This window comes from Carcharhinus amblyrhynchos, chromosome 4, assembly GCF_965287045.1.
Source record: "Carcharhinus amblyrhynchos chromosome 4, sCarAmb.v2.hapA, whole genome shotgun sequence".
Classification (NCBI taxonomy): domain Eukaryota; kingdom Metazoa; phylum Chordata; class Chondrichthyes; order Carcharhiniformes; family Carcharhinidae; genus Carcharhinus; species Carcharhinus amblyrhynchos.
The window spans coordinates 78,624,452-78,648,456 of NC_137327.1; the positions used below are offsets into that span (position 1 = coordinate 78,624,452).

The 24,005-nt window shown below is 41.7% G+C and overlaps 1 protein-coding gene across 1 annotated transcript; it reads left to right on the forward strand.

Moving 5' to 3' along the window:
• rasl11a (RAS-like, family 11, member A) lies at nt 1-23,154 on the forward strand. The gene is made up of 4 exons (XM_080188196.1): nt 1-312; nt 6,648-6,704; nt 10,404-10,483; nt 21,534-23,154. The coding sequence occupies exons 1-4, from the start codon at nt 171-173 to the stop codon at nt 21,999-22,001; spliced, it is 747 nt and encodes a 248-aa protein (XP_080044322.1). The 5' UTR covers nt 1-170; the 3' UTR covers nt 22,002-23,154.
• Nucleotides 23,155-24,005: the final 851 nt, after the last annotated feature.

Consider the following 24,005-nt stretch of genomic DNA (forward strand, 5'->3'; position numbering starts at 1 on the left):
TACTTGGGGTCGTGGCTCACAGCCCCTCGGTGTGAGCAGATACAATCAGAAGGGATACAATCTACACAAAGCAGCTAGGGAGGGGAGGGTTGGCAGGCAAGTTCGTTAAAAGTTTCCCTTTTGCCGCTTTTCTTTTCTCTCGCTCTCACTCTTCATGTGTAGTTTTATAAATGCGTCTCGTCCAGAACAGCATGTCAAACAATTCGAGTAACTTCCTACTGCTCCCCATACCAGAGGTGCCGGTGCTTGACTACCTGCATAACAGGAGCGTGAAGATCGTGGTGCTGGGAGCAAGGAGGGTTGGAAAGACTGGTAAGAAAGGGAAAGGGGGAATCGGGATTGTTAACTTGTCGGCACTCGAAATTCATAAACTCCATTTCCATTACTTTGATCGTGATTTACTAACCCTGAGCCGAGAACAAGGAAGCATGCTTTACAATTGTCCTTAAATCCCTAACTGTAAGTGATTGAACCTTCTCCTCTGGCATTGACACTTCTGCCGTTAACTTTACCCCCCAATCGCAATGTAAAATTTAAACCTCTGGTTTAAATTGCTGTTGAAGCGAGCCCTACCCAACAGTTAAGTTACTATTATCTCAAAGCCTAACCACTAACTAAACTGTAAATTTTCTCAAATACAGAAGGCTGCTTATCTCTATATGCTATGCTAGCCTACCGAACTTCCAAACCATAAATATATGTATAGTTTCCCTGAATCGTTGTTTGCCATTGTCATGAGAAAGTGCGTAGATTGATCCCTGGTCTAGAATTCATACATTAAACCGGAATTTCACATTTTTTAAAAAACAAGAAGGATTTTCTTAGTTTTAACACAAATGTGTGTCTGGTCCAGGAAGGAGCTCTATGAGATCGCCACTGACATTGTGACAGTGAAGTTAATGAAGGCATAAACTTGAAGTTAAATGATTGGATTGTACAGAGGAGTTTACATTTCTGTTTAAAGTGATCTTTTCACAAAATAAGCAAACGCAGAATATTGTCGCCCATTAGTTTGCCCAGGACAAATCTTTCTGATAAATCCATATGCTCACTCGTTATAGTAGGGATCTGATGTTTAATGCTACTCTGAATTATTCATTTAAAGCCCCTTTTCAATTACTCCCTGTTGCAGTTTGTAAATTCCTGAGTACATTAGAGATCAGTAAATTCGTTAAACGTTTCCGGAAGGAAGAACCTATCACAGGGTGAAATGCCTGGCTTTATTTCTCTTTCTGAAATTGTTTTACACCTGAAGTGGGATGGTTGAAATGTCGTTTAGGGCTTGTTAGGAGCTAGGCACATCGATCTCCAGGGAAGGTGTCAGAAGGGATGGTATTTTAGTCATTAAAGAATTTGCGCAGTGATTGGCATTAGACACTCTTGCTCGTCTGTTATCCCTGTTTCCACATATACTTTGACGAGATATGCGTGGAGTAAATGACTGAATACAGTATAATCGAAACAGTGCTCAAGAGAAACTTTCGCTTTTTTAAAGAAAAGGTTCGTCACACTATACGTGCCAGAAGCAAGTTAATCCTGCAAATGAATCCTTTTTTATATTCCCTCCTCTGTCTTTTGCCACCTTTATCCATTTTTTCTCTGTTTTTCATTTCCACTCTTGGATTCAAACAATCCCTTCATGCTCCTCATCTCAGATTAGGCTGGGTTCTCTTCATGCTTTCCCAATCTGAATATTGTGTCTTTTTTAAAAAAGTGAAAGCTTCTTTTAAGCAATGATTTGGATTATACTGTATTCAGTCATTTACCCCATTCATATCTTACCAAAGTATATCTTAGTTGCAGGGATGAAGGGGTTGACATATGAGGAGAGATTAAATAATTTGGATTTATACTCACTCGAATTTAGAAGGATGAGAGGGGATCTGATCAATGTATATAAAATGTTAAAAGGAATTGATAAAGTAAATATAGACTAAATGTTTTCTCTTATAGGGCAATCTAAAACAAGAGATCACAGGTACAGCCTGAGTGGTGGTAAACTTAAAACTGAGATAAGGAGGAACTATTTCTCGCAGAGGGTGGTGATTTTGTGTACTTGCTGAACCATAGTGCAGTGGAGTCTGAATCATTGAATAAATTTCCAGAGGGAGATAGACATATTTCTAATAAAAAAGGGAAAGAGGGATGGGGGAACAGGTGTGGATGTGGATTTGTGACCAGGGAGAGATCATTCGTGATCTGATTGAATAGTGGAGCAGGTTTGATGGGCTAAATTTACCTATTTCTGCTCCTAGTTCCTATCAATTAGTCGCAAGAGTTTTTCTGGTGCTTGCTTATTGTTTATGGGCCAAATAGTCTTGTGCACAGTTGCCTCTCTCCTCATGATCCTTGCCTCACATCATTGTTAGTTGCGGTTCTTAGCTCAGTGATCCGAAGCTCAAGTTTGGGTTATAGTTCTGGGAGTGGATCCAACCAAAGCAATATTAGAAGCAGATCATGAAGAGAGTTGCACTATATTGCTTAGTCCTACTTTAGGAAATATTGAAACAAAAGTAAGGAAGGATAGCCAAGAAGTAAATAAATGGTAAGCCATGATATCTAAAAACATGACATGAGAAACGTATCATAAGTATGAGGATGTAAACCTTTCATGTAAATAGATAACATGATGTAGCTAAAGTCATAACAACCAGTGCTTATACAATGTCTTTAACATGAAATATTCCAAGGATCTTCACAAGGGCACTACAGTTAGCACTGCTGCCTTACAGCACCATGGTACCAGGATCAATTCCAGCCTTAGGTGATGTGTGGAGTTTGCACATTCTTCCCATGTTCTGTGTGGTTTTCTCTGGGTGCTCCAGTTTCTTTGGCCATGCTAAATTGTCCTTTAGTGTCCCAAGATGTATAGGTTAGATGGATTAGCCTTGGTAAATGCATGTGGGGTTATGGAGATTGGGTGGGGAGAGATAGTCATAAAGTCATAGAGGTTTACAACATGGAAACAGGCCCTTCAGCCCAACTTGTCCATGCGCCCTTTTTATAACCCCTAGCTAAACTCAATTACTCACATTTGGCCCATATCCCTCTATACCCATCGTACCCATGTAGCTACCTAAATGCTTTTTAAAAGAGAAAATTGTACCTGCCTGTACCACTATCTCTGACAGTTTGTTCCAGATACTCACCACCCTCTGTGAGAAAAAATTGCCCCTCTGGACAATTTTGTGTCTCTCCCCTCTCATCTTAAACCTATGCCCTCTAGTTTTAGACTCCCCACATTTGTGAAAACATATTGATTATCTACCTTGTTTATACCCCTCAGACTCCTTTGCTCCAGAGAAAAAGTCACAGTCTATTGAGCCTCCCCTTAAAACTCAATCCATCAAGTCCCAGTAGCATCTTAGTAAATCTTTTCTGCACTCTTTCTAGTTTAATAATATCCTTTCTATGTCTGTGATTCTTTCTATAATAGGGTGACCAGAATTGCACACAGTATTCCAAGTGTGGCCTTACCAATGTCTTGTACAACTTCAACAAGATGTCCCAATTCCTGTATTCAATGTTTTGACTGATGAAACCAAGCATGCCGAATGTCTTCTTCACCACTCTCACTCTATGACTCCACTTTCAAGGAGTTATGAACATGTACTCCAAGATCTCTTTGTTCTGTAACTCTCCCCAGTGCCCTACCGTTAACTGAGTAAGTCCTCCCCTGGTTCAATCTACCAAAATGCATCACCTCACATTTGTCTAAATTAAACTCCATCTGCCATTCATCAGCCCACTGGCCAAATTGATCAAGATCCCTCTGCAATTGGAGATAACCTTTCTCACTATTCACCATGCCACCAATCTTGGTGTTATCTGCAAATTTACTAAGCATGCCCCCTATATTCTCAACCAAATCATTAATATAAATGACAAATAACAGCCTCCAGTTTGAAAAACAACTTTCTACAACTACCCTCTGGTTTCTGTCAAGAAGCCAATTTTGTATCCATTTAGATACCTCACCCTGGATCCCATGAGATTTAACTTTATGCAACAACCTGTCATGCGGTACCTTGTCAAAGGCCTTGCTAAAGTCCATGTAGACAACATCAACTGCACTGCCCTCATCTACCTTCTTGGTTACCCCTTCAAAAAAACGCAAGTAAATTTGTGAGACATGATTTTCCACTCACAAAACCATGCTGACTGCCCCTAATCAGTCCTTGCATCTCTAAGTGCCAGTAGATCCTGTCTCTCAAAGTACCTTCCAACAATTTACCCACCACAGATGTGAGGCCTCAGGCCCTTTTTAAACAAAGACACAACGTTTGCCAATCTCCAATCCTGGGTAAGATATTCTGTTAGACAGTTGGTGCAGGCTCGATGGGTTGAATGGCCTCCTACTGTACTGTAGGGATTCTGTGATTGGTGACATGGTGGACAATGAGAAACGTTATCTCCAATTGCAGCGGGATCTTGACCAATTTGGCCAGTGGGCTGATGAATGGCAGATGGAGTTTAATTTAGACAAATGCAAGATGATGCATTTTGGTAGATTGAACCAGGGCAGGACTTGTTCAGTTAATGGTAGGGCACTGGGGAGAGTTACAGAACAAAGAGATCTTGGAGTCAGTTAATGGTAGGGCATTGGGGAGAGTTACAGAACAAAGAGATCTTGGAGTCAGTTAATGGTAGGGCATTGGGGAGAGTTACAGAACAAAGAGATCTTGTTCATAACTCCTTGAAAGTGGAGTCACAGCGTGAGAGTAGTGAAGAAGGCATTCGGCATGCTTGGTTTCATCAGTCAGAACATTGAATACAGTGCATTGTAAGAAGATATTGGGCCAGATGAGAAAAACTTTGAGATGTCTTGAGGAGGAAAGAATTGCACAGAGAGAGAGTCATTTAGGGATGGAATTCCAGATCTTGGCATCTAGACAAGATATGGCAGGATGATGAAAATCTAGTTCGTGATCCATGTTAATATTTTAATGGTAATATTTACTTCTGGGACGATTTAAAGTTTAACTGTAGAAAATGGGATGAAAGCAGCTTGTTACATTTAAAAGGTAGCAGAATATTGACATATGGGTTAACAGCTCGAAAGGTAAGTTCTTAAAACAGCAGCTGGGCTTACGTCTCTGCAGAGCTGAAGACGCAATATCTACACTGCTTGCAAAGAAGTGAAGTACAGAGAGATGTTTTGTTTTGGGAGTGAGAATCAAACTAGTTTAAAAGCCTTCAGTGAACCCCAAAAGGCTCCAAGAAGGGGATGGGAAGTGTTTAAAAAGGTTCTCTGATTTCAATTTATCTGGGGAACAGGCTGGATACTAAAAGGTGCTGCTGTTAGTGGGTTTCAGAACAGTTAGAATTCAAAGGATCTGTGAGATATTGGTGCAACTGTGGCTCAAGAGTAGTTTTAGGGATCAGAAGGTGGTGAAAGATTGCCATGGGGAGAGAGTTATCACTCAGAGGAAGCCCATAGGTCAGTGCAGCTAGGAGATTGGAACTGAGATCCAGTGCCAGATTGGTGAGGACAGCAGCCTGTGGAAGTGTGCAGATTATTAGAGGCGGGAGTGCAGCTTTGTGAATCCCATGAACACAGTCTCAGGAAAAAAGATTGAACCATTGGGAAATAAGCAGTCATTGAGGCAACCTAAGTCTGAGAGAATTCAGAATTCAGATCCTCAAAAGCGAAGACTGGAAATCCCTTATTAGGGAGATAGAATTTTAATGAGGTATTGTGACTCACTTTGGTCAGTAATGTCTGGATGGCTTGCTAAGAAATCTGTGGCAGATGGAACCAAAACAGATCCCATTCAATGCGCAGTGTGGTGTGTTTGACCACAATTTGCCTGTTAATTCATATTTACCTCATGTTAATTCTGAATGTTAAAATGGAAATTCTAAATTTGTTTTACTCTTCTGACTTTGTATAGTAACGTTTATTTTGGTTGCTTAAAACCGTGGAATCTTGGGTCTTTATTCTCCTAGTGGGTATGTCTTTTCTAAAAAAAATTAATGCTTATTTATTAGTGCCACAAGTAGGCTTACATTAACACTGCAATGAAAATCCCCTAGTTGCCACACTCTGGTGCCTCTTCAGGTACACCTAACCAGATTGTGGGAGGAAACCCATGCAGACATAGGGAGAACATGCAAAATTCCGCACAGACAGTGACCCAAGCCTCTGGCTGTGTGAAGCAGTAGTGCTAACCACTGTGCCACCATGCCGCCCAACTGGGTAATTGAAATTTCAAACTTTATCTACTTTAAGATCCTATCAGGATCGTAACAACAGCAGCCAATGGTGTTACGCTTGAAAATAGGGACGCTTAAGAGGCCAGAATTAGACAAGTGCAGAAATCTGAAAGGTGTAGGTCTGAAGAAGATTACGGAGCCACAGAGGAGTGAGGCCATGGAGAGATTTGAAAACTAGGGTGAGAATTTTAAAATTGAGGCTTAATTGGGAGTTATTGCAGGTTTGCATACACAGAGATGATTGGACCTTGTGCAAGTTAGGACACAGGTTTGAGCAGATTGCAGAGGTAGAAATATGCAATCTTATTTATAGTGCAAATATGAAAGTGTATGGACAGATTTTATCTGAGATAAAAGAATTATGATTATTGAGCGGAAAAGCTTCCTTTTTCATCTCAACTGAAGAGTTGCATTTCACATTTTTCTTGCAGCCTTGATTGTACGGTTTCTCACAAAACGATTTATTGGAGATTATGAACCAAACACAGGTATGTGTTATACGAGCCATTATTAAAATGGAGAGAGATTGCAGAACTTGATGGTACAGAGAGATTTGGTTGTCCTGGTACATGAATCATATGTATGCAGGTATTGCAAGTGATCAGGAAGGCAAATGTAATGTTGCTGTTTATTGCAAGGGGAATGGAATATAAAACTAGGGATGTTTTGCTACAGACGTACCAAGAAGATTCACTCCCCTCATTCCTGGGATGAAAGGCTTATCTTAGTGGAAACTTGGACAAGCTGAGCCTGTGTCTATTAGGGTCTGGAGAATGAAAAATGATCTTATGAACAAACAAAAAGGGAATAAAAATCGGATATTGGGCCTCTCAAACTGGCTTCACTTATTTAAAAAGATCACAGTCGATCTCTGTGTTTCTAATTCCAAGTTTCCATTACCTCAGACAAGAGAATCAAAGGTTATCAATCTCACTCCACTTTAAAAATATTCAATGACCCCTAGCTCCAACACCTTCTGAGACAAAGGGCCCTATTTTACCATTTTGATTCTAAGTGCTGGGTGGACTTGAAACTGTGAGTGTTTCAGATCTGACTTTTAGACCCGTTCTCAGACGCCCCCATATGCACTCTGCCTACAAAGATATCAGTGATTCTGGATCACGCTGCACAAGCCTGTGGATGGGGCCTAATGCACCTGAAACCCTGCAGCTCCGATCAGCGCCTCCGACTGCGCATATAAAAAAAAGATAGAATAATGCTCTCCTGCCACATCGCTCCTGGGCTGGATAATGTCTCCCCACAGACATTGCCCCAGTCCCCTCAACATTACTGACTGCCTTATTCCCCTCACCACCCAAACTGTTCGCAAACCCCTCCCCACTTTCCCCCATCAATCTCAGGCAGAGTGGCAGCAGACCCCTCCCTACCCACCCCCCCCACCAATCTCAGGCAGAGTGGCAGCGGACCCCCTGCCTCCCCACCCATTTGGATCCATTGGATCCCGCAATTATATTAAAGTTAAATGAGGACAGTTATGAAACAAGTGCATGCAAGCAGTGCGAACTCAAGTAACTAGCAATTTAGCTGTTGGATAGGCCAACAGAGATTGGACGACACGGTGGCACAGTGGCTAGCACTGCTGCTTCACAGCATCGGGGACCTGGGTTCGGTTCCCAGCTTGGGTCACTGTACGTGGGGTTTGCACATTCTCTTTGTGTCTGCGTGGGTTTCCTCCGGGTGCTCGGGTTTCCTCCCACAGTCCAAAGATGTGCAGGTTAGATTGGTTGGCCATGCTAAAATTGCCCTTAGTGTCCTGAGATGCATAGGTTAGAGGGATGAGTGGGTAAATATGTCGGGTTAGGGCCTGGGTGGGATTGTGGTCAGTGCAGACTTGATGGGCCAAATGGCCTCTTTCTGTACTGTAGGGATTCTATTCTATGATCCATCTCAGGCAGAGAGATCCACCTTCCCCCTCCACCCAACGATATCATGATCCCCCTCACCGCTACCCTGGACCCTCCCGCAAAAGGCCGCCATCTTCTCTCCCACTCTCTCTCCCCTGTGTCCAATCATTGAGGCACTCATCCACCAGCACCTGCCTCCCCCACCACCACCACCACCCCCCCCCCCACCCCCACCCCCATCAGCACAACTACAAGTGCTCACTTGCCTTCCCCTCAATGCTAACAAATATACAGGACTTCCATGACCTGCTTGACACAGATGTCAACAACTGACTGGGATTTGCTGCATACATCTCTGCTATGGATCCGGAAGGAGCCACTTGCAAAGAAGTTCAGAGCGGCTGTCAATTTGACAGCCACCAAGAGAGGTGCCAGGTCTTGCAACAGGACCTGAGGTGTTGCACTGTCTCCTTTTGGAGGCGGACATGTTGGCAGCACATGGTGTCCGTCTGTTCAAATGACACTCATACATGGAAATGTTGTGTGTTCTGCTCCCTCCTTCTCCTGCTACTTCTCCGCCTGGGTGAATGGCGGCCACCTCCTGCCTCTGGTGGTGGTGTCCCTCTAGTCCTGCAAGTGGTAAGGTCTGGACCTCCTGTGCCCACAATTCTTCCTCCATCTCCTCTTCCTCAGCTCCAGCAACAACCAAAAGAACAGCAGGATTGATCAGTTGCATTGCAAAAGCCATCTCGTCACTCTGAAGAGGATGGGGAGGTGAGGGGGGGGGGCGGGGGTGGAGATGGAGGGAAACACATGTAGAAGTCAAGGAATGCTGCTTGCCCCTAGCTCATCAACAGTCACTGTCCATACCCCCCAATTCTCCCAGCCACATGTTTCCCAAAATCACAGCCCCCCCTAATTTCCCAGCCACATGCTCTCCAAAATCACAGCTCCTTGAAAGGTTGAGAGGCTGCAGCAGTGCAATTTGCAAGGGCTTTGTGCACATCCTTCAGCTGGAAGTGAGCTGAGTGCACTAGGACCCAGCAGCATCCACAAGACACGAGGTCAGTGCTGAGACCAGGGTCCACGCTGCAAGTCGGACATCGGAGACCCTGCTGAGCAACAGCCGTCCACCCCCACACACTCACAGAGCCGCCACTGACCCAAGAAAGAAAATGGCCGCAACAAAAGGACACTCATGAGCAACAGAGAGCCATCAGATGCTGTGCACTTACCTCCTCATTAACCCTCACTGATGGAGAACTCGAATCAGACTTTTATGGAGCATGTCTGTTTCGCGCCAATTCTGAATTGGTAAATTGGTGAAGGGGGGACTGCTGGTAAAGTTGGGCATGCAGCCCATTAAGCCAATTTCAATGCATGCAATTACATTTAAATGGCCTTCATGCCCATTTTGGGTGCAGTTCCAATCACGTCTATTGGTAAAGGGGAACCAGCGCGTAGATGAGCGCAGATCATGCTACTCACCCATGCCCAACTTTACCAAGTTTTCATGCCTGAAAATGGGTGCAATTTGATGGTAAAATTGGGCCCAAAGACTTCCAAAGTCACGCAACACTCTAAGAGGAAAAGAAAACCCTCATCTTTCTCCTAAAAGGATAAGCCCTAATTTTAAAACAGTGCCCCTTAGTTCTGGACTTAAGAGGAAACACTCTTTCCACATCCATCTTATCAATACTGTTCAGGATCCTGTATACTTAAGCCTCACACTCTCATAAATTCCAGTTTACAATCTGTCCAACCTCTCCCCATAAGACAAGTTTCTCATTCCAAGTATCAACCTAGTATACCTCCTCCAATGCATTTACATCCTTTCTTAAATAAGGAGATCAAAACTGCACACAGTATTCAAGATGTGGTCTCACCACATAGATACACAAAAGATCCTGAGAGGACTTGACAGATTTGATGCCAAAAGGATGTTTCCCTTCAGGAAGAGACTAGAAGCAAAGGACGCAGTTTAGAAATCAGTAGTCTTGTTTAACAGAGATGAGAAGACATTTTTTTCTTGAATATCATGAGACTGTGACACTCTTTTCCCCAAAGACCAGTGATGGCAGGATCATGGCGGTAGATGGATTCTTGACTAACAAGGGATCAAAGGCTATCCAGGATAGGCAGGAAAGTGGAATGGGGGCCATGATAAATAATTGCATGATGTTATTGAATAGCTGGGCAGACTTAATGGGCCGAATGGCCTGCTTCTATTTTGTACATTTGAGTGCTTTTCATTTGTCAATTTATTTTTAGTAAATATATATTCTTTAAATATTCATATTTAACATATTCTTTAAATTTTAGGAGCTTTGTACTCAAGACAGATTAGCATCGATGGCGATCACATTTCATTGCAAGTGCAAGACACTCCTTATGCTAATCAGGTAGAATCAATTTCTCTATTTTTTCCTTTTGAGATTTCTGGACTTGTCCTGATAATTTCAAAAGAGGGCCCCATCCAATTCTAGTATAATTTCCTTTCTACGTCGTTACATCAAACATTCTGTAGGTTTCCTTAATCCGTGTCTGACAAATTTACTGGAGTTCTATGAGGATGTGTCTAGGGCGGTGGATAGAGGAGAGCCAGTGGATGTGGTCTTTCTGGATTTTCAGAAGGCGTTTGACAAAATACCTCATAAGAGGTTATTGCAGAAGGTCAGGGGACTTGGAGTTGGGGGTAGGGTGTTAGCGTGGATAGAGGATTGGTTGTCAAATAGGAGGCAGAGAGTGGGGGTCAACGGGTGCTATTCGGATTGGCGGATGGTGACTAGTGGAGTGCTCCAGGGGTCGGTGCTGGGGCCTCAGCTTTTTACCATTTATATAGATGATCTGGAGGAGGGAACCGAGTGTAGGGTGTCGAAATTTGGGGATGACACCAAGGTTGGGGGAACGGCAAATTGTGCGGAGGGTGTGGAGAGTCTGCAGAAGGATCTAGATAGGCTGGGCGAATGGGCCAGGAAATGGCAAATGGAATTTAATGTTGGCAAGTGTGAGGTGGTCCACTTTGGTAGGAAGAATGGTAGGAAGGACTATTACTTACGGGGCGAAAAACTGCAGCAGGCGACGGTGCAGAGGGACCTTGGGGTCCTTGTGCATGAGTCGCAAAAACCCAGCCTGCAGGTGCAGCAGGTGGTCAGGAAGGCGAATGGGATGCTGGCCTTCATAGCGAAGGGGATTGAATATAAAAGTAGGGAGGTCTTGCTGCAGCTGTATAGGGCATTGGTGAGGCCGCAGCTGGAGTACTGTGTGCAGTTTTGGGTGCTGCACCTGCGCAAAGATATTTTGGCCTTGGAGGGAGTGCAGAGGAGGTTTACTAGGCTGATACCGGAGTTGAGGGGGTTGAGCTATGAGGAGAGGCTGAATAAACTAGGCTTGTACTCGTTAGAGTTTAGAAGAATGAGGGGAGATCTCATTGAGACGTATAAGATGATGAATGGGATGGATAGGATAGAGGTGGAGAGACTCTTCCCGCTCAAAAAAGACAGTAGGACTAGGGGGCACAGCCTCAAGATAAAGGGGGGGCGGTTTAGAACGGAGTTGAGGAGGAACTTCTTCACTCAAAGGGTGGTGAATCTGTGGAATTCTCTGCCCGTTGAAGTGGTGGAGGCTGCCTCGCTAAATATTTTCAAGAAGCGGGTTGATGGGTTTTTGATAAGAGAGGGGATTAAGGGTTATGGGGAGAGGGCCGGAAAGTGGAACTGAGCCACGACAGATCAGCCATGATCTTATTGAATGGCGGGGCAGGCTCGAAGGGCCAGATGGCCTACTCCTGCTCCTATTTCTTATGTTCTTATGTTCTTAGAATCCCATTTTCTGATGAATTGAGACAGTTTTTCTTTTGGTCTATACTGGGTAGGTTGAAATCACTTGAGCTCAGTTTATATAGATCCAGCACAGCAAACAGAAGAGGTATTTGTTCATCAAGTGGATTTTGGACTATTGTCAAAGGGAAAATGTATATCCTATGTAGGCAAAGGCAGAAAGAATTGAGGTGCATTGAAACAATGATAAAAAGAAAAGGCAATGTGATATGCTTGCGTGCATTGTCTTTCATTCAGCAAATAGAACTATTTGATTTGAAATAATTTGTATATAATTACTTATCCACTGTTTGTAATCCCTAAAGAAGATCAAGCCAGTTCAAAGAATTATAATTAATGTTTAAGAGCCTCTTCTTTTAAAATCCTCTTTTGCATGCAATCTTACAGGGAGGATTTTGCATATTGTCAGTGTTCCTGCCCCCAGTGACAAAGTTGACAGCAAACCTGCCCCAGTTGCAGTGGGCTGCCCGCAACCACTTAATGCTCAGAGGAGTTGTAACTGGCTCTGGGCAATGCCCCCATCTGGGAGGAACTCACCCTTCCAAGAGTTGCTGGTCATGCAAATGGAAGCTATTTGGTTCTAGCTGCACCACTGGGAGCCGAACCTTGGGGGAGGGTGCAGACATCTGATAGGCCCAGGAGGAGGCAAAAGATGAACCCGCCCTTCTGTCCCACCGTGGACCTGGCCAGCTTCAAAATGAACTCCACTGTCCACTGCTACAGCAAAGAATGTTAGCTGGGAAGATACCTAGAGTGATTGTCTCTTTAAGGACAATATGGCAGAGTAAGAGTCACCTGGTTTGGGTACCAATTGGAATGGGAATGGATAATCACCCCAGGGGGTCGAGCTTTTTCTTAGGCAGAGAGACATATAGGGACCTAGATGAAACCATGTGGCTGCTGTAGACTGCTGAACAATTCTCTGAAAGTGCATCATTTACATAAGGATAAAATTGTCATGACACTGCCTCTGGCCTGACATCTGTAAGTATTCTGTTTTAATTGAAGCACTTGCTGCCTCTGAGAATGCCTCTCTTTGAATGAATAGACCCTTGTGAGATATTGAAATATTGCCAGATCTTGAGTATTGTAGAGTCAGAAAAGATGGCCAGTTCCAAGATATGTGGGTGGGCATTGAAGAGAACACAGAAAGACCCCTGGGTCAGAATCCACAAGAAAGGTGAGCAAAATGCAGAAGGGTACCTCCAGTTACATTGTACACTAGGAAGTGGTCCGGAAGGCTTCATGCATTAGAGAGGCTGAGGGACAGATGCAAAACAAACCTGAATTGGCTGGTACAGTCAAAAGCTTAAAAAGAAGCATCTTTTTTAAAAAAGAGAAAATAACCCTGTGAAGCAAGAGCTGCGGCTTTAAGTTAAAAAAAAACTTAAGTTTTATAAAACGGAGTCACTGCTAATTGTTTTTTTTTTGAAGAGCGCACAGTAAGCAGTGCTTTAAGTAAAAAAGTAATACTCCAGGTGAGCTGCAGTGAGGTGTCCCAAAGTGTGGGAAAATCAAGAGGCTGAAACTGAGAAGCTTCCAGTACGCAGGATCAGAGCAGAACCTGCAGAGGTTCCATGGCAGCAATTGCTGCCCTGATGGGTTTCAAGCAGAATTTTAAAAAGAAGTTAACAAGTTTATAAAAAAAAAATGGCCTCTTGGACCCCAAGTGCAAGGGTCTCTGAGTGAAATTAACAAAAAACAGCACATCAAAAAGAGATAGCAAGAAGAAAAGAACAGACTCCTTGTGTTTTAAAAGATCAAAACAAAAGGGGTGACCAGGAATGCATCAAAATATCAAAACAGGAAAAAGCAGAGAAAGCCAACAGCTGCTGACATTTGAGTTTTTTAAAAAAAGTCTTAAAGTGGCAATGCATTTAAAGAGGTAATACATTTAAATGGAAATGCACTGAAAGTGGCAATAGAGAGACATATGGGGACCTAGGTGGAACCATATGCCTGTTGTAGGCTGCTGACCAATTCTTATTAATAAACCTTTTATCACTAATGGATTCTTTGAGAATGCATCATTTAGTGGCCACGCAAGGGCTTCAGTTAACCAAGGGGTGAGTGAGCCGACTGATGTCTCCCCTACTGCGTGTAACATTATTGTGGGGCCATGGGGAGGGGTTGATGCTTTAAAAGTTGACCATAACACCATGTTGGCTTTTATATCCTCGTTTTCCCCACACTCCTCCACCAGGTTCCACCCCACATGTTCTGTTATCCATTTTCAGCATAAAATATTCCTAAATCAGAAACGAATGCCAAATAAAATCCCTTTTGCCTTACACAGACACAATGTGTTTGACTCCAATCTCCAGCAAGCATCCATATAACAGACCAGTCGTCGCCAGAGAACAGCTGGTGGATATCGCTGGTATATGTTTTAGAGAAGTGCCTGACATTCCCTCATGAATTCATCACACTTGGAATACTGTGTACAGATCTGGTCATTCTGTTATAGAAAGGATATTATTAAACTAGAAAGAATGCAGGAAAGATTTACTAGGATGATACTGGGACTTGATAGTTTGAGTTATAAGGAGAGGTTGGATAGACTGGGACTTTTTTCCTTGGAGCATAGGAGGCTTAGTGGGTAATCTTGTAGAATAAAATAATGATGGGCATAGAGAAAACTTGATGGGCTGAATGGCCTCTTTCAAAGGGAATGTTTTGCATGCATCAAAACAATTATCTTCATGTAGATTCAGCAGCGAATCAGCTAGATTCTCCACATCAATCTTCCAGCACATCCTCATTGATTTATTCTCTCACAGGATGTGAGGAAAAGAAATCTTTTCCCAAAGGTAGAGGAGTCTAAAACTAGAAGCACAGGTTTAAGGTGAGAGGGAAGAGATACAAAAGGGTCCAGAGAGACAATCTTTTCATGCAGAGGGTCTGGAATGCACTGCCAGAAGTAGTAGTAGAGGCAGGTACAATTTTGTCTTTTAAAAAGCACTTAGTTACATGGGTAAGATTGGTATAAAGGGATATGGGCCAAACATGGACAATTGGGACTAGCTTAATGGTTAAAAACTGGGTGGATTAGACAAGTTGGGCTGAAGGACCTATTTCCGTGCTATAAACCTCAATGACTCTAAGGCCAGAATTTTACTGGCCCACCCGCCCCGATTCCAGGGACAGGCATTCTCCATTGGCCTCGGGTAGGATCATACAAACATCACGTGGACGTGCTGGTAAAATTCTGCCCTAAGTGTGGGATAATTGAGGTCAAGCCCACAAACCATCAACCTGCATGCAGTGAATTGCCACAATCATTCAGGAGTGTGTTCGAGGGGAAGAAAGTGGGACGCTTATGGAATGGAGAAGGATTTAGAAATGTAGCAGATTAGTTGGAAGATACAGTGCCTCCTTCCAACACAGCTCCCAAATGGTGTGATCAAGTCACTCTTTAAACCTAAGTACTTCTTAAGTTCAATTTATTTCTGTCATTTTGAAGCTAGAGATTAAATTACAGCTTGAAGATCATTGAATTCTGTTGCTTTTCCATTTAACATAAACCATTTGGTTTATGTTGGACTTATGTTGTGTGGACTTTTTCTATTATTAGTCAGTTTTCTGGAAGTGATGATGACATTACAGCCCCAGTGATTCATGTTGGATTTACTGCATATTTTATGAGTCTGTTCATCAGTAATTCCTATAACCAGTGCCTTGGTAAATTGTTGAGCAAACATTAACAAGAATCAGCAAAAAGGAGAGCAAAAATACTGTAGAATAAATATTTTGTTGCAAATTTATTTCATAGGAACATAAGTAGGCCATTCAGCCCATTGAGCCTGCCTTGCTACTTAATACAGTCGTGGCTGATTGGACAATTCAATACCTTTTATACCCACTATCCCCATAATTCTTTATGTTATTGTTAATCAGAAATCTATCAATTTCTGCTTTAAACATATTCAATATGTGGAAGCTTCCACAGTTTCCCTCAGGGGTAGAGAATTCCAAAGATTCACTATCCTGTATGTAAAGAAATTTCTCCTTATTTCGTTCCAATGCGGCATCCCCCTATTTTGAAATTGTGCTCCCTGGTTTTAGATTCCCTAACTAAGGGAAATACCTTACCTGCATCTACCCTGTCTATTACTTTCAGTATTTTGAGGTTCCAATTAGATCACCTCTCATATTTCAAAATTCTAGAGAACACAGGCCCAGTTTGCCCAATCTCAGTCCTGCCATCCCTAGAACAAGTCCTGTGAACTTTTGTTGCACTCCCTCTGTGGCAATAATATCCTCTCTGAGGTGAGGAGACCAAAACTGCACACAATACTCCAGATACAGTCTAACCAATCTTCTGTACAATTGAAACCAGACCTCATTACTCCTATACTTGAATCTTCTTGCAATAAAGGCTTACATTCCATTAACCTTTCTAATAGCTTTCTGCACCTGTATGCTAGCCTTCAGTGACTTGTGGACAAGGGCATCAGGGTCTTTTTGTACATCTACACTTTTTAATTTTCTACCAATAAGGAAATTCTCTGCTCATCGGTTCCTTCTTTCTACCAAAATGGATAAACTCACATTTTTCCACAATATATTCTATCTGCCAAGCTCTTGCCCACTCATTATGTCTATCCAAATCCTCTTGCAGCTGTTTTACATTTTCCTTACAACAAACACAAATTTGGTCCCTAAGTCAGCTCTCCTTTATCAATTTTGTTAGTAACATCTTCAAAGAACTCCCAAGTTCACCAAACATTATTTGTCATTCCTAAATCCATGCTGACTATACTGAATCAGATCATGATTGTCGAAGTGTCAATCACATCCTTTATAAGAGATTTCAGCATTTTCCCTGCCACTGATGTAAGGCTAACGGGTCTGTTAGCCCTGATTTCTCTTTCCTCCCTTCTTTCACATTACAATTAATAACCAATTTTGAAAGAAAATAAACAGAGGAGCAACAATGGAGTTGGGTTTAATCCTGTAGGAATAAAAACATAGATTGTTTTCCTGTCTTCAGAGGTTGATACTTATCGGTGAAACTTTGACTTGTCTATGTCTATGTCATTTCCTCAATAGCAGGATCAAATGCCTTTATAGTATTGCCAGTTATTTCTATCTGCAATCTTCTCTGCCCCACAAACCTCTTGAGATATCTGTGCCCCTCTAACTCTGATGTCTTGTATATTCCTAAATATAATTGCTGCACTGTTAGTGGTAATGCTTTCAGCAGCCTATCCCTAAACTCCTAGGATTAATCATTTGTTAAGAGGAATGGTTAGGTCCAGACATTGGATTAAAAGGTACATACAAAATAGGAGAGTCAGGGCTGAATGAGAATTAACAGCAAGTTTTCATACATCATAGTTTGGGAGGAGTGGAGTCAAAATATGGAAGGAGGATTTAACATTCCTCCTTCCCATTTGGGAACATATTTTCAAGTAGTTCAGAAATATATTTGCAGTTGATATTTTTTTCCTTTAATATACGCTCTTTTTAAAAACTTCCCTCCTATTTCTCTTCATCTTTGACAAGTCTTTGGTCATCTGCATTAATATCTCCTTATGGCTTGGTGTCACCTTTTAATAATGCCCCTATGAAGAGCTAGATTTTATTACATTAAAGTTGCTATATAAATGCAAGTTGTTGCTTTTATTGTCATTGGGCAATTATTAAGTTCAATTGCTTGTTTTTTTTCGCATGAAGATACCCGGCACTAACATGAGATTATAACCATTTGGATATTCATAATCATGGGAACGTATTGGAAGCTTACAATCAATATCAATTACTTCTATCACATGAATGACTTTCTTTATGAGTTGATCATATACAGCTAAGGAATTAATCAAACACTTTTGGCTTGCTGATGGACAATTTGCAGGCAAAGCCATAAGCAAAGGTGTATCATCCTCCTGAATATTAAAATTCCCTCTCGACAGGCAGGCGTGGATTATATTGTACTCAGGCCTGGCCTTCACATCCAAAGGAAAGGAATATTTACAGGTACAGCAGCAGTGGTGGTTTTCACTGAAAAAAAAATCCAGCAAACCAGCCTAAGGAGAGAATTCATATGAAAATACTTATGAGTTGAATCTGCACAGACCCTGTTTCTTCATAGCAGCATTGTAGAATCAATCAGCCTATTCTGCCCGTGTCAGCTCTTTGCCAAGACAACTCAGCTAGTCCTCCTTTAGCTTCCCTCCCCCATCTATTTCTTGTAGCCCTGCCATTTTGTTCTCTTCAGATAATTATCGACTTCTCTATTTAAATGCCTCAATTGAATGAGTATACAGTACACCCTCAGGCAGTGTTCCAGTTTCAGATCAATCGTTGTGTTTAAAATGCTTTTCTTCATGTCACCATTGTGTTATTTCAATGACCTTACATCAGTGTCCTCTGTTGTTTTTTTTTGCCAATTGGAACATTTTCTCCTGAAATACTCACTCCGCCTCATTGTGAACACCTGTATCAAGTTCTCTTTTCAAAGAGAACAACCTCAGCTTCTCCAGTCTATCCAAGTAACTGAACTTCCTCATCCGTGGAATCATTCTTGGGAATGTTTTCTGCATCCTCTGTATCTGTATGCTCATGTCCATGTTATATTGTGGACAAATTAGCAGCAAAATTGAGAGTTTGTGACATGTTTAATTACAATAGAACAGCTTGAGCCATGCTCCAATAGTCACCTTTGGCCTTGCCTGTCAAGGTTTGTGCATGAAGAATGACCAAAGTGCTGCTGGCACTTGTGTACCATTTACTGGAAAGAGTTGGCATTTTCAAGAGAAAAGGGAAAGGTCTTTCTTTATTCCAGCAGTTCATTCTCTGTTTTATTTTAATTTTTAGTTACATATTCCATTCATGTTTCTACTTCTCATTCAATATGGTACTTTACCTTATAGTGGTGTACTCTCAAACAGTTACTTATTTATTTATTATTGTCACAAGTAGGCTTTCATTAGTATTGAAGTTACTGTGAAAATCCCCTAGTTGCTACACTCTGAGGCTTGTTCAGGTACACTGAGGGGAATTTAGCATGGCCAATGTAAATAGTCAGCGCCTCTTTCAGACTATGGAAGGAAAATGGAGCACCCAGAGGAAACCCACACCAACATGGGAAGAACTTGCAGACTCCGCACAGTGACCAAAGCTGGGAATTGAACCCGGATCCCTGGCGCTGTGAGGCAGCAGTGCTAACCACTGTGCCACCCCCAGTGCCACCATGCCACTGTCACCAGAGTGCAACTGCAGCCTCAGTCAATCCCTCAAAAAGCTACTGTAATTTATGTTCAATGTTAATTTAAAATTATTAGCTATAAATTAAGCATAGGTCTATTAAATCATCATTCCCCTCATGTCAGATTGCGATCACAGCATCATGTTTGTTTACTGATTGGAACTTTGCTTTCACCCGTTGTTGCTATCCTCTGAAAATCAATTGATTTTAAAGTTGGGAAGCTCACAATATGCAGAGGGATCTGGCTGACCTAATGCATGAATCACAAAAAACTAATATACAGATATGACAAGTAATTAGGAAAGCTAATAGAATATTAGCATTTCTTGTGACGGGAATTAATTACAAAAGTAGCAAGATTATGATTCAGTTGTACAGGGCATTGGGACTATTGTGGACAGTTCTGGTTCTGGTTCCTTATTTAAGGAAAGATGTAAATGCATTAGAAGCAGTTCAGAGAAGGTTTACTAGACTAATACCAGGAATGGGCGGGTTGTCTTTTGAGGAAAGATTGGAAAAGTTGGGTTTGCATTCATTAAGGTTTAGAAGAGTAAGCGGTGACTTGATCAAAACCTTTCAGACCCTGAGGTGTATTGACAGAACAGATGCAGAGAGGATGTTTCCTCTTGTTGGAGAATCTAGACCTTGGGGTTACTGTGTGAACATAAAAGGTTGCTTACTTAAGGCAGAAGAGGAGATTTTTTTTTCTGACTGTTAAGAGCCTCTTTCTCAAAAGGCAGTGGAAGCAGAGTCTTTGAACATTTTAAGGCAGAGCTGGATAGATTCTTGACTAACAAGGGGGTAATAAGTTATTGGAGGTTGGCAGGAATATAGGGTTGAAGTTGCAATTGTTCAGCCATGATCTTTTTGAATAGCTGACAGGCTCGATGGCCAGGTGGTCTACTCCTCCTAACTCATATGTTCGTGTATATGTAAATAGAACTGTAGTAGAAGGACCTGGTAACTAAAAGGTTAACATGGGACTGAGGACAGTACCAACCAGGGTGATGTAAAAAGGCACGTGACCGAGAGCTGAGGTCAGTCTAGAGTTAGGTAGCAATATGTAAGGACCTAGCATAATATCCTCTCCATACACTCACCCTTTATATTAGGTATCTACATTGTTCAGTAATGCTAATAAAGTCTCCCTTGTAACTTCAATAAGATTGCTTCATGGTGATAGACATTTAGCTGTACTGAGGTCTTGTAAAATGTGGATTGGACTAGTAGCAGGATGAAACCAATACATTGATCAATAAAGTGAAGTCTAGCAGTCCAGTGGGCAGATTATAGCCACACCCATTTTACAAATAGTTTTTTCCCTCAAGCGAGACAAGCTGGTTAAAGTAAAGTTAAAGTTTATTTATTAGTCATAAGTAGGCTTATATTCACATTGCAATGAAGTTACTGTGAAAATCTCTTGGTCGCCACATTTCTGGCACCTGTTCAGGTACACTGAAGGAAAATTTAGCATGGCCTGTGCATTTAGCCAGCAGATCTTTGGACTGTGGGAGGAAACTGGAGCTGTTGTATTGAATGCAGACAAAGCTGTCTGTTTTAGACCAGAGGGGTCTTCATGAAAAAAATTTCCAAAAGAGAAAGGCCTTGTGTTGTAATTATTTGCTGGATTTGTCTCATAGTGTTAAAACCAATGGGATATTGCTTTGGGAAAGATGCATTCTTGAAGTTTAGGGAAGAAGATAGTTTATATTGGGGAGGTAAATCAAGTATATTGTCCAGGTAACAATTTTTGCAGTTAATTGTAAATGTTTTCTTACTGTTGTCTTTCTTGTTGTGTGTATTTAAAGTTTAAATAGCATTTTCTTATTTGAATAATTTACAACAGGACTGATCAATTTGAGCACTGGGTTTTATCTGTTTTCTCATATTTTTTGAAATCACAAAAATAAACTGTTAAAAACCAATGTTCCACATTTCCCTTCTGGGACTTGGGATGCCTTTGCATTGAACATCAGCAGGGTTCATAACTGCAGAGACCCATTCACTGAAAGCAAAAAGAATATGTGCAAGCCTTGCACTTTTTTACGAATTACCCAGGATTGTTGTGATTGCTTGAAATTTGATATTCAACCTCTGCACCATGTCTCTCTTTTTATCAATAACTCATTTTTCCAGTAGTTTTTCTAACATTAATTGCTAGAAATTTAACAGAAATGGTGTAGGATGCAAAACTTGCTAAATTACAGGAGGTACAATAGAATTCAGTACCTAAAGGGTTACACTTGAAGGGAAAAAAACATTTTGGAAGTTTTTACTGAAACCAGAAGTGAGTTCAAAGATATGTTGTATAGATTTGATTTGATGCACGAATTGCAATATGCATTTAGTTAACAAAGAAAATAGAGGCTGTGTTTAAATGTTATCTTTGTATTCCTGTGACAGGGAGATGGAGATGATTCTCGCAATCCAGATGTTGTAACCCGCTCACTTCACTGGGCAGATGGTTTTGTTTTCGTCTTTTCACTTACGGACCCAGAAAGCTGGAAAGCTCTCCGTCCGCTCCATCAGCAGATCAGGAAGATCTATCCAAACACCAGACTTCCATTTGTGCTAATCGGAAACAAGGCCGACTTACCTCATGCGCGGCAAGTGGAAACCAACGAAGGGATTCAGTTGGTAAATGAGATAGGAGGGACTTACTTTGAAGTTTCTGCCAGAGAAAATTATAATGAGGTCTACGATGCTTTCCATCATGTCTGTCAGGAAGCCAGTAAAGTGATTGGAAGTAATAATGGAGAAAAGAGAAGATGTCTACTTTTAGCCAGGCCCAAATCGCCAAACATGCAAGACCTCGGAAGACGATTAAAACAGGCTCTTTCATCTAAAGTGAAATCCACTACATCTGTTTAAGACTCTTTTTTCTAAACTGCAAGATCTTTTTTCTTTGATCTACCTTGAGCATCAATAAGATTTTGAGTCAGAAGAACCCAACGAGATGAATCCTCAGATGTTTTCAAAAACTAACACATGAATAGAAAATAATTAGGCATTTTCAGTTTATGTCCATCCTTTAAATACTTAATTTTACATATTTTAATTGCTGTTAGGTGTGTAATTTTTGCCCCAGAATATGGCTAATTGTGTTATATTGTTTATGGTACAACCTATACACAGTCACCTGCAGAAAGGGCTTGTTTGGTGTCACTATTCCACGAGGTTACATGAAGTTGAAAATCACTCACAGCCTGAAAAAAGTGTGGGATATTTTGCACTACCAGAAGAATGTGGAGGCTTTGGAGAGAGTACAGAAAAGGTTTACCAGGATGTTGCCAGGTATGGAGGGGACTAACTATGAGGAGAGATTAAATAAACTGTGATTGTTCTCCCATGTAAAGACGAAGGCTGAGGAACGGTCTGATAGAAGTTTATAAAATTATGAGAGGTATAGATCGGGTGAACATTTGGAAGCTTTTTCCTAGGGCAGAAATAGCAATTACAAGAGGGCACAAGTTCAAGATAAGGGGAGAAAGGTTCAGTGGAGATGTGTGGGAAAGTTTTTTTACACAGGGGATGGTGGGGGCCTGGAATGCATTGCCAAGTGAGGTGGGTGAGGCAGTTACATTAACCACATTTAAGATTTATCTTGATAGACATATGAACAAATGGGGAATAGAAAGATATAAGTGGTTGGTCTAGATAGGTAAATGTGATTGGCAAAGGCTTGGAAGGCTGAAGGGCCTGTTCCTGTGTTGTACAGTTCTTTGTTCTTTTAAAAATATGGGGTTAGCTGAGGCAAGGGAGATCTTCCGAGTGCCTAGATGATAAATATGCTGAAGAGTGTAAATTGAGCCACGGAGAGAAGAAAGGTTTCTAATTTTACTGCTCTTTCAAAAAGCCAGAACAGACACGATGCACCTAAAGGCTTCTTTTTGTACTGTAAGTTTCTATAATTCTATTTGTGCGCCATAGCGTTACTACAATTGTCCTGAAAGCTCCTGTGCTAGGAAATGAAATCACTCAGGTTTTCCGTTGCTGGTCATTAAGGGGTGCTGTGTTGGCATAGAGGTTAGCACTGCTGTCTCATAGCGCGAGAGACCCGAGTTAAATTCCGGCCTCAGTGATTGCCTGTCTGGACTTTGCATGTTGTCCCCGTGCTTGTGTGAGTTTCCTCTGGGTGCTCCGGTTTTCTCCCACAGTCCAAAGATGTGCGGGTTAGACTGATGGGCCGTGCTAAATTGCCCCTTAATGTCAGGGAGATTAACAGGGTAAATGCATGGAGTGACTGGGATAGGGCTCAGGTGGGATTGCTGTTGCTGCAAGTCGATGGGCTGAGTGGCCTCGTCCTGCACTGTAAGGATTCTGTTATTCAATTCTATCATTATCCAGTGATACCTGATGAAAAGTATGAATGGATGTTTATCTGGTAATGATGGGATTGTATTTCACGATGCATCTGTAGCTGAATAGTTTTCTATCACTCACTGCCAAGACTCAGTCATGAATAATATCCGCATGGAAGCAGAGAAACCTGCCCAACAAAAGCTCTTTATTCATATAAATTGCGTGCAGCTGATATTGTCAAAAATAAATTACTATTCGTAAAACCACAATTTAACCATTTAATTCCAAATTCTAACAAATCTGAGCCTAAATAATGAAAGGGGAGTGGTGAAATTTAAAAAAAAGACAAAGAAAACTCAAAGTGTATGAATATTGCCTTCACTTTGGGCATTAGGAGATGGAAAATGTCTTCTGGTGTTGTGTGTTCAACATGATGTGCGTTCCACTCCCCACCCCACATCAGCATTTTTGAAATTGGGAGGGCTTGCAATAAAAAAGGTGGACTTCCCACACACACTTGACTTGTCACCATTTTACAATAGCTGGATAAAGCATCAGAGAGCTCTCCCACCA

What these genes read in the sequence shown, in the direction of transcription:
- rasl11a (XM_080188196.1), top strand. Translation starts at nt 171, where the DNA reads ATGCGTCTCGTCCAGAACAGCATGTCAAACAATTCGAGTAACTTCCTA. An exon ending in AAGGAGGGTTGGAAAGACTG is followed by an intron (nt 313 to 6,647) that starts GTAAGAAAGGGA and finishes TTTTTCTTGCAG; the next exon opens with CCTTGATTGTACGGTTTCTC. An exon ending in ACACTCCTTATGCTAATCAG is followed by an intron (nt 10,484 to 21,533) that starts GTAGAATCAATT and finishes TTCCTGTGACAG; the next exon opens with GGAGATGGAGATGATTCTCG.